Raw genomic sequence first — 14726 nt, forward strand, 5'->3', positions numbered from 1 at the left:
TCAAATAAAAAATCTTACTTCCGCTCTGGCAGTTCAAGCTGATCAAGCAAAGGGTTTAAATGGAGATGGAAGTTGTTTTGGGTACTTGTCGTGTCAATTTTCTGTGATTGGTAGTCGTGAGATAAGGCAACTTGTTCAAGATAGACAATTCATCGCTACAATCAACTAAACTGAAGCTAACGGTAGATCGATTTCCAGAAAACTTAGGTGATAGTACAGAACAGGAGAAAATATAGCGACAGCACATTAAGACTAGCACTTAGCACTAGCACTTTCAGAGAGACTGCCCTAGTAAACTCCATTCTAGAATGTCCTATTTATTTATTTATTTATTAACTGGAAATAGTAATGTAACGTTGCTGACGTTTCACCAAACATCCAGTTTTTTTCTTCAGAGTTTGACTGAAACTGGCTCGCATTCTTCTCCGTACCTGCTTATATATTGTGTGAAGGGAGCGGAGCATAAGAAGAGACGTGCACATTGTCTCGGATGACTGATTCCCATATTGTTCGGCGACTTCGTTGAGCCTAGTTGATATTTTTGGTCCGGTTTCCAAAACGTATTTTTTGCAGCATATTGCACATGGAATGCCATAAACTCCTGGTATTTCAAACGGAATTTCGTAAAATTGAAAATGTTGATTTTTGGACAAGCGGTAAATCGGGCTTTGACTTTATATTTCTTAAGATATGTTGAACAACAGAGGCAAGTGTGCTTTCGGACTCATTGCCTTTGGAGGGTTGTGGTGAAGTATATTTATAGGTGTGAGTGTCTCTAATGTGAATATTATTAGAGAGAAGAACAGAAGTAAGCTGTTTTAATTCTGGGTTAGTTTCAGAGCTCTGTAAACAACAGAGTTGATTTGGAGTTGATTGGAATTGATTTTTGGGTCGGATGGTGATATGACAGTGAGTTAAGTTATCGGTTTGTGTGCGTAAGCTTTCTGAATGACGCAATATTAGGTCTGATTTTCTATTGATAAGAATATCTAAGAATGGGAGCTAATAATTAGTTTCTAATTCAATGGTAAAGCGTATGTTAGGGTGTATAGAGTTTCAATGGCAAAGAAAATCTAGTACTAATTCTTGACCATGAGGCCAAATAACAAAAGTGTGATCAAAGAAGCGTTTCCATAATTTTGATTGTAGATGGAAAATGTCGAGGACTTTCTTCTCAAAGGTTCCATAAATATATTCGCGATGACTGGTGATAATGGAGAACCCGTAGCTGCGTGAAAATATATAAGCAACCAATCTCAACCGCGACTCAGAATTTTACCTTTCACCAACTTGGTGAAGCTATGCCCCCCTCAAACAATATATAAACCGCTACAGAGGAGAATACGCGCCAGTTTTCTGTTTCAGTTAAGCTGTGAAACATCCAACAGAAATTTCTTTGAAAACACACAATTATAAAGTAAAATATACACAAGTTGAAGATACAAAAATTGTAATGTAAAATAGATATGAAAATGTATATTGGAATGTGTAATCATTAAAAGGTCCTGCTTGCACAGAAAAGAAGTGAAGTTTACCACGCCATCAGCTGTCTAGTTCTCTGTCTACCATTTATGAGAGAAGATTTTCTTCATTCCTCAGTATTGAAGCAATACTAAAAATGCTAACGAATCTTGTCTGTTTTCTGTCACTTTTGTATATTTTTCTAAACTTTGAAATATTCCTCGGACCCACCCGCATACTCTCTACCCGACAATTCGACCAAGTTTAATTATGCAAAACCGACAAGTGAAAAACGACGAGCCGAGAATGGTGGGGATAAAAGGCTAATTAGGTGGGGTGAATTAGTAGTATCCAACGCGTTGTTGGAATATTAACGGAGCATTTTCTTTGTTTGAAAACAGCAATCGCGTGGGAGTTTTAGCAATACCGACAGATCTAAGAGGAGATTTTTTATTTGTTACTGCAATTTATATACGGACATTTTAGATGGTGCTAATTTTTCGCCTAATAAATGGTAGTAGTATCTAAATTCAGTCAGCTAACAAGAGAACATAGTGTTAACACTAGGAAATAGTGCAAAGTACGTAATATGAAGTATAAATCTAATCTAAAATTTCCTTTTTTTTTAGAAACAGTACTAGTCAATCTTAATTGATTAGTGTGGCAGAAGATGTTATTTTGTAATTATTTGAAATTTTCATTCATATATTATAAGAGAAAGAGCAAACAAAGAAGTGATAATAAGTGAAGCTACACCATGCATAAAAAGCAGCGCATGAGTACATGACTAACGCAACTAAGCAGTAATTTTACTAACATTTTTAAAATCATCCTTAACATACCGACCAATAGGAAAAGATCAGAACTTCAATCAGAAAATACCGCTCTGAAATTCACCCCTAATTTATCTCGACAATATATAAAAACTCCACAAAATACAATCTACATATTATCAAATTGGGTTGGAGTTTGACTTTCTGTAAAAAATGCTACATTGTGCAGCCATCTTAACCAAAGGCTCTAGGCTAAAATAGTCCAAAATTGAGAAATCTTAAACAAAAATTTAACTTTTAAGTTTTAAAAATTAAAAATTAAAAACCATAAACCATAGCGTTGACAGATGATAATTAATTAATTAGGGAAACGAAACTAGCTATAGAATAACATAGATTTTGGTGCTATTTAGGTTAATTTATTTAATATAATATCATTGTTTGTTTTCTTTAAGCTATTAAGCTTTCAGGTTTCACGCAATAAATAATAAAAATAGTTACATGAAATCGGTTCTTGTTTGATCTCTATTAATTTATTGCGTGGAATAAGCAGGAATGGTTTTTACTGCAGCCAGTTGAAACCAAATATTTTCCATCTGTAACTGTTGTATATAAGATACTCATTGATACTGACCTCTAAGTAACCTTAATATCTCAGTATTGCAGTGACAGCATACCTTTACCTCATCGGCGATACAGTAAGTTCAATTTCTACATTTGAACGTTGTTATTAACTTGATATATTCCGCTATAGACGAAGCATATAAATAATTACCCTCTTTCCTACAATATCTCCTCATGTAGATCGAATCACAAGACTTTAGCTTTGAGTTGTATACTGTAGCAACCTAGCAATCCATCATAAAACGTCAGCGGCGGAAACTGCAAAGCTATTAGAGGTAATTTTGTTAAAGGGAACTTGGTAGTAATTTGCAGTTGGCAAGCGGCGGTCTCCAATTTCGACAGAAAATAACTTGGATACAGATGGCACACTAATGGATTTAATTCCATGCAACTCGATCAAACTTATCCGAACGTTCTACGAAAATGTCATCGTGACGACTCATTTTTATTACTGCAGAAGCGTTGCATGTCCAGAAAATTTCAGCTCGAAAATATATTTTTCAACACGTTAAATTACAATAAGATTAAATGCATTGATTTCAAAAAAATTGTTTCTGATTGCGTCGACTAGCCTAAGTTAGCTGAAAGGATGTAAACTGAAGTTTGAACCACTTCTTAACAGAGAACGGAACGAAAATGAATAGAAACACCCCCAAAGTTGTGCGGTTTCTAGAAGAAAAGAAAGAATGGAAAAGAAATGGAAAGATAAATAATGGATAGTTTAGATGAGGAAAATGTGATAAGGGAAGAACTCAAAAATTTAGTCCGCAGGCCAATTTATAAAACGGGAAATCGCTGGATGGAGAAGCCGTTCGCAAAATCTTAAAGTACTAGTTAAAAGTAAAATACGTAGCAAAAGAAAAATAGGACAGAAGAAAGAAACATGGGAAATGGCAAGAAGCTTGAAGAAAAAAAGGCATAGAAATAGCAGCACCAAAGAAATTATATAATAAATAACCCACATACCTCTGAGTAGAAAGGGAATTGATTATATATAGACAGATAAAGTTGAAATAATGTTTTTTTAATATATTCGGAGTGATTCGGATAGTTCTCCATTAATGGAGAATAAAATGTTTGTATAGAAGTTTTATAAATCTGTTTTCTTTATTCGAAGACACATCTGAGTTCATTCAATTTGCGAACTACGTGCTTCGGAAAACCAATCAAACTTACCTAACAACATCAACCACCAACTTTTAAAGCCATTACAGGTGAAAGGTGAAATCACCTGGATGCTTTCGATTGCTGCGTCGGGAAATTCGCTACCCGGATTAGTTTAAACAGAGTTTAAAATACCCGGCAGAAAATTAAAAGTCCAGTATTGAGATGCTTATCTAACTAACTAGCTAAATAGAGGTTTATTTTAAAGAAATTTTAGATCAATTTTTCTAAAGCTAACGGTTTAAATATTACAAACCTAATATACATTTTCATTCGTCATCTAAATGAGAAAAAGTTTTAAAATGCATATTTAATAGTATATTAAAGTGCAGCCGAGCATTTACCAGTGTTTATATATATATATATATATATATATATATATATATATATATATATATATATATATATATATATATATATATATATATATATATATATAGACGACACTATATTCCGGGATATCATCTGTTCGCTTGTTGAACTTCAATGCTCGCGCTCCGCGAGTGTTTTCGGAGCGCGAGTATTGAAGATACCAAGTGGGATTTTGGCGAAACGTCTGTAGGATTCCAGTCGGATGCAGGATTCCAGTCGGAGTTCAATAAGCGAACGGATAATATCCCGGAATATAGTGTCATCACATTTTTCCATCCGTGAATCAATACGTAAAATATATATATATTAGAATTTATTTCGAATATAAACAGGGTGTTTAAAAAACGTTAATTTTACTTTTACAAAAGAAGTGAAATTTTTTAGCAAAAAATATACTACAGAAAATATTTACCCTGTACCAGGGAAGTTTTTAAAGCATTTCCCTTTCGTAAAAATCAAATATCACGAATTCCAATTAGAGAACACACCCCAGGCGATCGAACATTCGTGCATTTCATTTTGTATTTCAGTTTTTGGGGCTTATTATGTTTATCGACGAGAAGCGAAACTATAGAGGCATCATTAAAGTAATGACGCAGTTACCGGCATATCAGGAAAACCTCCAAATATTAACGTGATCGCCCATTTAGGTTTTACCCATTAAGTGGTGAAACCGCGGAACCGGAAATATTTTGGTGGGAAATATTAAGGGAGTGCCCGTATGAATTTAAATACCCCCATGGCGATTCGCGTGCAAAATCGCGCCCCGTCATCGATTTTCTAATAATAGTGAAAATAAAAAACAGGTTTTCAACGAGGGAAAGATTTTGAATATTTTCGCTTCATATCAATAATAGTATGCGGTCTCTGTTGACGATTAACTGAAGTGGGACGATTTTGTTTCAGGATGAAGCTGGATCAAATTTTGCCTTCTGATCGGGACAAACTTCGAAGAGATGGTCTGGTGTTGTTTAGTAAACTTATAAGGACGAAAAACGTAGAGGGATTGCAAGAACAGAGACAAGACAGAACTGACGATAAGAAACAAAAACTTACGGTGAGTTCAAAATTTTGATCAGTTAGCATGATTCGATCTTAAGGTGAATGATTAAAAATTATACTCAGCGATTAGAAAAGCGAAATCAATTTTGGTTGTTCTTACACCGTTAGGCATTATAGAATCAGCGTAATTTGAAAGTTTATACCCTGTAGAAGTCCATATAGCCAAATAAGCTAAAAATATGCTCTTATATATTTGTAGCTGGCAGCCAACAAACTTTGTTTTTGTTTCTACTGAGTTGTCAGGAGTGGATCTGAATCTTAATTTATCTTACTTAATTGTCTTACTTAATTAATCTAACTTAATTTATCTTAGAATATAAAATATTAACTACTAAAATAAACGGAGAGCTCAAACATCGAACTTAAACGTTCAAGCTTTTGTGAGTGCTAATATTTTAATTTGATTGAGTCTAATTTCTAATAAAAGAAAGGGTCGTAGTTTGGTTAGAATCGCATTTTTATTCGATTTTGTTTCTCAAAAATATCTGTTTCATGTTGGACAAGAGTGAATTTTTGGTCAGAGTGCCCTTTTGGTACACTAACCTACCAGTATTAATATAATAACTACATTTATTACTGGTTTACCGGCCGATGAAGACGAGTGTTTAAACCGTCAAAGCGGTATAAAGCTGTATACATTTTAGATCAAGAAGAATAAATGACTACAACTAGAAAAAAAAACTAAATCAAACTTAATAAAATTCATTACTAATGTCGAATGCTATATAAATAATTTTGGTAAGAAGGGAAGTGATAAACAATTGCAAATAAAAAATAAGAATACCAATGCACATGCAGAATATTAGTAAAACTGGTATGACCCTCCTTCTTTCTCTCTAGAAATGCCAAGAGAATAGTATTGTTTTAAGAGAGATATTCAAGAACACGGGTTCTAATACTTCGGTAAATACTTCCCATTGATTTTTAATCATAATAACTGCCTGATTGTTTATTGATCTAGTTTACTCTCAAGATATAATTAAAATTAGACCCTGTATGAAAAATATACGATTTTAAAGTCTTTGAAAGTTCAGCCTGCTTCGTGTTTAAATCTTCGCATAAATTTTGAATTTTCATTGCTTAATGCTATAACCCAGCCACGAAAATAAGTACAAAAAAGGTGTTTATTAATTTAAATGGGAAATTAGGTCACAGCTTGAGAGAGGATCGATAGGAAACACCACTCTGGATAAAGAAGAATTTTAGAGTCTGTATCTGTGTAATTTTAATTTGGAACCCAAAAGACCGTAAAATTCCACGTGGCATGCTGCTAATGAAAACACAATGATAAATTCTCGCTCCACTTATCCGAAATCGAACTCGTGACTAAAGTGGGATTTACTCAGCTTGTTATATCAATTACCGTTAATACTAAAATCTAAAATATTAAAATATTGCATTTAGGGGTTTGTATTTTATATTACTTAAATAATATATTGTGTGTTATAAACTAAAAAATGAATAGAATTTTAATTATACTTATATTGTTCTACAAGTTTTATAAATAAGACATTATTCTATATACTATACTTTTTTTACCCATAACGAATAATAAAATAAAATAAATAATATACAAAAAAATCCACTGAAATTAATATACGTTCTTTAGTATTCCATAAAAAAAATGGCCATAACTAATACAATATTGACTATACTTGATATATTATTTAATTTAAAGTGAATATGGATTCAAAATTTCAGCTTGCCCCTTCATTTAAGCAAACTAAATATTAAAAAAATGAAATCATTGATGCCCTAAAAAACAAATCAATATTTTTAAAGCTGGTAGAAAAAAGTGTAGGGGTAACTAAATCTTGCCTTACCAGTTATAGCGAGTTACCAAAGCTCTTGTATTGTTGTATAATACATACTTAACTGTGACTAATTTAAGGCTGACACCTTACAGGGTTTTACCGTCCACTCATAAGGATACCAGTGGCAAAAGCACCACAAAGGACACGGCCTCTGTAACTTTAAGTTTTATTGACAAGTTAACTTTACGCATTTGCTTTTACTGTTCTATATATTCTTGAATTTGATTGCAAGTTTTTTTTTACTTTTCGGAACAGGAATACTGTTATGACTTAGAAACTATAATATTGTGAAACGTTATCATTGGATCTTAATAAAAAAGAATAATTAACAATAAATGTCGGTGTTAAAGCTTGTGTTTAAAATGTTATCAAAACTTAATTCGTTCTATATCTTAGGCCACGGATAAGACATCGAAATCCCATTTAAATGTATCTTATTATATCAAAAAGTGGGCATATTACAGCTAAGGTTTATTTAATAGAGCAATCAATTTTAATAAAGCCGTGTATTTTAAGCAACCACTCTTTTATAATCGTATTGTTATAATTTTTTCTTTTTCTTCTTTCAATATGTCAAAAGAATTTCTGTTGTGCACTGTACAAAATTACCTAAAGTATCACAGCCACTTCTCATATAAAATACTACAAAATGAAATGTACACACAAGCGACGTATAAACATAACAATTATTATTTGCCGTATGTCCAAAAGCTCAAATTTGCAAAACAAATGCAACCCACACGAACTCGCGTTAAATTTAATAATCTGTTACAAGCGTTCTACACATTCAACGCCCCGAATTCCGCAATTAATTCCCGAGATAAACTGGGAATTTGCCAGGTTTGTTCACGGAAGATAATATGATACATGCGAGTAGATAAAAGTGTGCGAAACTCCGATACGCGATTGTACATCCGCGTAACAATTACACAATTGAACCACTAGAACAAATTTTATGCCGTTTTGAGCTAGAGAATTTATTTGTATTTGGTATCGTTTATTCAACGATGTACAGTTCAAGGGTTTTTGAAAATGGATGTTACGTTAAATTATCATCTATAATGAAACTTCTGATTTGTATCAACAGTGATTAAATTTGACATAAAAACTCATTAGTACATTTTGAGTTTGTTGTTAAATGTGAACTACGAAAAACATATTGAGTCATCCATAACTTATCTGTCATAAAAGAATAGGTAATACTATGACAAATTTTGGTGAGCACATCTTACCCTTCCTCTTTAGTTTGATGTTATTTGACACGGTGGACATCACAATAGTCCAATATTTCTTAAACAAAGCGTTTTTTAGTCCTTGTAAAGAAGAACACGTCTGGGTAAAAACTTCATTCGTTATTTTCTAAAAAAAAAAAACAGTAAAAGAAAAGATAATATAATAACAAAATACCAAAATGACTTCTATGGGTTGATAAATATAACTTTAAACTAAATTTAAAATCAGAGATAGTTAAAAACCGATAGGAAGTATAAACTGCAGTGCAACTTTGGAATTACAAAGAATACCTAAGAATTTTAGAGGAATTAATCAAAGAATTCCCTGGGTATTTTAAGACAATTCAGATAAAGGAATTATAAGTGTAAAGAATTATGAATAAGTTTAAGTAACCAAGATCACCATTAAAAATTTTAAAAACTGGTGGCTTCTAATAATTCCTAAGAACTCCGAAGGAATTCCAAAGAATACCTAAGAATTTCAGAGTAATTCTAGAGTAATTTCAAGGAATTCTTTGAAGAATTCGTCTACCAATTCTTCCAATAACAACTGATTATTAGTTTAGTATTCTTCTCTCTCACCTCCCGGCTAATAATAATCAAGATAACCTTCCACAATTTTAAAAAATATGGGTCTATTTGTGAAGCCACGCAGACTCTACCCACAGATAGGAATTTGCTATTTGCTCAGTTCTGTCCTACGTTATCACGGAATTATGTCAAATTTGTCAAGACCCCCTCTAGAGTTTACTTATCATACCGACCTTTTAGAGGATAAAGTGGAACGTTAGGTTTTTAAAAGGAAGTACCACGCTGATCGACGATATTTACCAAACAAAAATATAAACATATTTTCAGATGTAAGCAAAAGGGAATGTCGAACGGCCCCCGCCTCCAAATAAAAACATTTATAAAAGAACGGTGTTTAGGGACAGATTATCCTATCCAAATAAATGGGAACAGCACCTGTACAACGATATCTCTTTTTATTGATTTTTTGCGTTCCCCGCCTGGGAAACAATTTAAATTTCTCTGGCGGTGAATTGGAGCTCGAATAATTGAATTTATATGACAGTATGACATACAATAAATGCATGTCAACGTTCCGTCGAGTTTAATTTGGCTCCGGTTACAATTTGCGCATTGTCGCCTTTAGGCATCCAAACGTGCATTTTTAATGTCTTCTTTGTCATATTTGGCAACAGGATTTATGCTCAAAAATTAAGAGAGAAGGATACATCGTTTGTTAAATAATTCTAATAACAATTATTACCTATTTATTCTCCTTCGAGGAATTTACTTATCTCCTGAAGAGAACAATAAATCATAGGGTAGTTTCAAAGTTCGATCTCCTAATGCTTTGAGATTGGTTAAAAGAACATTTGGAAAAAATATCGAAACCATTAAGGACACCATACGTTGGGTTTTTCTTAAAGTTCCCAGTGATAATGAAAGTCACTATTGTCATCATTAATTACTTTTTGCTAAAATATCTCACACTCATTAACACAATATATGGCTATCAAACAGTTGTAAAAAAGGAAGAAGACAAACAATTTTTTTAATAACTGAACAGATCAAACCAAAACCAACAAATCTGGAGGAGGACGAGGTTTCTTTTGGAATTTCGATTGGATATGATTTTTGATAAGGACTTGTTACTATCTTTAACCTCTTTAACTTGAATTAAAATTTACCGCCTTCCCATTGACATTTGACACTCCTGATTGTGCATAAGTTCTGGATGATGATGTCACATCCTTGGTCTGCCGTAACAATACGCCTCTGCGTGCGGAACCTTGTGACCTTGCTTACTCTTCTGAGCCTCTTACACACACGATACAAGATTTAATTAAGCATTAAAAATAAGAGTTAAGACGTTGTTACCGGCAGTTTCGTTAATATATTATAATGGTGCCCCTCGTATCGGGTTGAGTGCATAAAAAGAGTCGATGGATGGTCCTCACTTATCAGATGGCGCGTGTATAGTGGGTGAGCTTCTTGTGGTTTTGGTTTTCCAGGGAAGAAATCTACTCTTGTTGAGGTTCTGTTTTTCCTGGGAAATGATAAATTAGGGACTGTATTTGATCTCCTAGTCCACTTTTGTTGGATTTTTTTTAAGCACCTTTCCGCCAACTCTACCTTCGACAACGTTTTTCTTACTGTCCTGCCTTAGTCTGTACCTGCAGAGACCTGCATTGCGCCTAACAGTAAAGTCCACGCAACGCAAGTTAGTTGCCTTTCTATATTGGTTAGTTTGGTATCAATTCCCCTTCCGACCTGGGCAAGGCAATTCTCTCGTGAAGCATTTTTTTTTTAGATTTGGGAGGTTTCTGACTAATTAATCTATGGATTCTCTTTGAAACAATAGAATCAATTCAATTTCTTGAAAGCTACGCTCTCAAATTATGCAAGCCAAACCTGTATTTTGTCCGTATTGGTTAAATTGAGGTAATATTTACGTTTGTATAAAAGCTGTAGAAAAAAGATAACGTTTGTGCTTATCCACCATTTAGATCGTGTCGAAAATCGCAATAAAATCCTGAATGAGAAACCGAAGGGTCGCTTCTCTCTTGTCTTTTTCTAAGGAACGCACAAAAAATGAAAGCACAGATACACATGCCGATTACATTCAGTGTGATCAAGGAACACAATAAGCACCTTATTTTCGACGCCTTGTGGATGTAGATAGTGAGTCGGGAAACGAACGAACGGAAAAAGTGAAGGACTCAAATTTAATTCAATTTATCGTGTAAGGGTAGCAGCTCTTCCGCAGAGTGCCACTTTCCCAAGAAAATTATACAAATAAGTAAATGTTTTTCTATTTTATCACCCTGAATTTCCTGTGCTTTCGTTGGCATTTTCCAAAGAATTATTCCAAAAAAAGCATTACTTCGAATTTATTATTAACCATTGAATGAACAATGTTAATATTTTTAAAATTTTTACAACTCTGGAAGTTACCAAAACTCGATGTGATATTAAATAGATAGAAAGGGTTTTTAACAGTATTTCTAGTAGTATTCATTGCCGTACTAACCATACAGACAGCATACACATATTTCCAAAAATTAAAATACGCAGAGACACAGAGATACCGATAAAAATAAAAAGTATGTGTTTCAAAAATAACGCTGCAAAAAAAGGATCGAATTAAAAAGTTATTATATTGCGATACAAGTGTCAAGTTAATCTATTCTAAAAGAGTAGACCTGAATTGATTTTTATATCTAAATTTAGAAAGTAAACATTTAAGTAAACAAGATTTGTGCCGAATGGGTGAAATCGGGTGGCATCTAGTCGCTAGAAAGTCTCTATGGGTGATTCCTTAAATCCTCCCTTCTTAGGCTTAGATCTTTCTTCATTAATCTGTAGGTTTTTCGTCCGATGCCAAAGTTTTGTCCTGTATTTCTAACGTATATACTCTATACCAATATCTGTATACCAAACATACAATAAGGTGTGTACATTGTACATTTTCCAGTACTAATATAAGTTGTAGAGTAACAATTCTATTCTTGATGCTATGATAACTTCCTAATGGTTTAAATTATAGCTTTTTTGTTTTAAACTGATATAGGTCTATTCTAAGTTTTTTTTTTATAAACATATGTGTATCTAAAGAGAAAAAAATCTCGGTTTTATTGCAATGCTCAAAGAATTACAATTTTTTTATTGGTATTATGTTAATATGTGAATAATTATGGTTATATACAATTACAAGGTTTACAAGGTTCTAAAATTAAATTCATCTAGTATCGTTTTATGGCAAACTACATCATTAACACCTAATTTGAAACACTATTCATCTACAAAGTGAACATATACAAGAACTTGGCGGCACTGTTAAACAGTATAGGATACAATTTTTGGTAATTATAAACAAAATTATAGATAGAATGGGTTCATAAATTCAAAATAAAAAAGTTTGGTAACATTTGTGTCAGGAAAAGTTAGAGGTTAATGATTTCAATTATATAATCAATTATATCAATTATATCGAAGGTATTCATAAGTAGGAGATTTATTCCTTCGATTGTGCTAAATGAAATTATGTTAAAGAGTTTGTCTAAATAGAGATTTTTCATATTAAATATCTGTCCAAGAATAATTTCCTGGAATTTTACTTCTTCATTTAACGGATTAACGTTTTCATAAAGTTTTGCTGTTTTGATTTAATAACATTTCGCATATTCCTTTAAGATCATTTTGATCAAGATTTCCAGTGATATATCTAATAGCAGTACCAAACACATCAAATGAAGTACATTTTTTTCTCTAGTGCTTCAAAAATGTAAATTCTTCTTGAAGAGATAATAAAGAATTTTCTAAGTTAATATGTAATATATGTTTTAATAGTAATAAACACTTAAATTTTATTATTAATACTAGTTAAGTTAACATGAAAACAAGTTTTATCGTAATAATTTACAAGTGAAGCTAAACTTCTTTGTCTTTGAGGCCGTACTCTCAAATGAAATGTTAAATTACGCTCATTCTGAACTTTTATTTTTTCATTATTTTGCATTATATTACTAGATTTTTTTTTGTAAAAATTTGTTTATCGAATTGAATTTTGGTATCTGGAATATTTTTATTTGCCTTTTCAAGAATTTTTTGACTTTTTTCATTTACTTTGCCCGCAAAGTTTTTCATAAAACAAGTAATTCTTTACGGGTTTTTGCATTATAAATTTCATAGACAGTTTTATCAATTTCCATCAGATATTTATTTAAATATTCATATGGACCATAGAGTAATAACAAGGGATATATAAGTATAGCCGTAATCGTTAAGTCTTTAATATGATTTGCATTTTGCATGGGTAACACCCTTAATTTTTCTTTAAGTGTACTGTGAAATTTTTCCAAGTGTGATAAAATTGGATTCATTGAAGATGTAACGTCATATTCGCCATTATGCACCTTGAGATATTATTTTATAGTACCTGACTACAATTTAAGAAGGTTTGCTGAACTTAGAAAATAAACATTTAAGTAAACAAGGTTTGTCCCTAATAGGTGAAATCGGGTGGCGTCCATATGTTGATAGTAAGTCCCAATGGGTGATTCTCTAAGTCGGGGAGCTCACTAAGGGTCCGCGCAGCTCACTCTAATTACAAAACAACCACATCACCCTATATTTGAATAGCAGTCGTATACTGAACATGATTTTATCTTCACTTTGGAGATGCTGAATATCTGAGAAAGCAGTTTACTGTTTACTGCATCCTCATAGCATCAAGTAAATTAGCATAGCTTCCGCTGCCTTCCAAAAATCAGTGTTTAATAAACTTGCAAGAAAAAAACGGTCACTTGTAGTTGCTGCACGTTAAGAATCTCATAAGAATCTCCATTTGTGAATGTTTGTATGTCTCTTTACGTCTCTTACTTTTTTATTTATATATATTATATTGTTTATAAATCTCTATATCATGGTTGTGCCACACATTGTTGTATTGATTTGGAAATTTGAAATATCCAAATATTAGTTCAAAAATGGCAACTTGAGAATCGCTGAAACACCGCGTTGATTTTCCGAGACAAAAACCCGAAGGAAAAGTTCACGAGGCGTGTAAATCGTTGGCACTTCGTACAAATGCGTTTCCCTTCGTATAAATTACGCCATACAATTACAGCTTCATCACAATCGACACTGACACAACTTGTCCAGGAATAAACTCGACACTCAGAACTGCCCGATAAACTCATTCCCGCTTTCCGTTCGTCGACATCAACTGGACCTTTTATTTTAAATGTCATTCGACCGAAAACGTGCATTGCCATTACAGTATCGATGGTGTTATTGGAATTAATACTGAATGACCCAATTGGCTTAAGTAAAACGCGGTAAAATTTATTTACTATAATAATTCTTTTGCGTTAATGTATCCACTTACTTAAGCATCTGATAATCTATGTTCCTTTGACACGCTCAACCTAGTAAATCATGTCGCATTAGGATATTTTATCCTACGTTGGAGGCATACATGATTATTTACAGATATAACGACACATTTTATAGGTAACAGAGAAACAAAGATGTACCGAGATCAATTGAATCAAACGATGCCCTCTTCTTAAGTTTTGCAAAAGATTTTCGCGTTGCGACGTACTAATGCAAGCAAGCGTCTGAGCTGAAGCGCCACACATTGGGTAGAAATAGGTATTTTTCGGAAATGTTCCTGTAATTATCGAAAGACACTTCATTATTCCAGTTTTCAT

The 14726-nt window shown here is 32.8% G+C and overlaps 1 protein-coding gene across 3 annotated transcripts in view; it reads left to right on the forward strand.

Annotated features, from left to right (window-relative positions):
• Window positions 1–14726, forward strand: part of LOC132696838 (probable cationic amino acid transporter) — a 64381-nt gene that overhangs the window by 17173 nt on the left and 32482 nt on the right. For all 3 annotated transcript variants that reach the window (XR_009618087.1, XM_060661895.1, XM_060661896.1), the window contains exon 2: window positions 5301–5451. Coding sequence is in view for 2 of the 3 variants with exons in the window: in XM_060661895.1 (XP_060517878.1) it covers window positions 5302–5451 (150 nt within the window). In the remaining variant the exon portion in view is untranslated. The remainder of the gene's footprint in view (window positions 1–5300; window positions 5452–14726) is intronic.

This window comes from Cylas formicarius, unplaced genomic scaffold, assembly GCF_029955315.1.
Source record: "Cylas formicarius isolate icCylForm1 unplaced genomic scaffold, icCylForm1.1 PGA_scaffold_1__22_contigs__length_36826433, whole genome shotgun sequence".
NCBI lineage: Eukaryota > Metazoa > Arthropoda > Insecta > Coleoptera > Brentidae > Cylas > Cylas formicarius.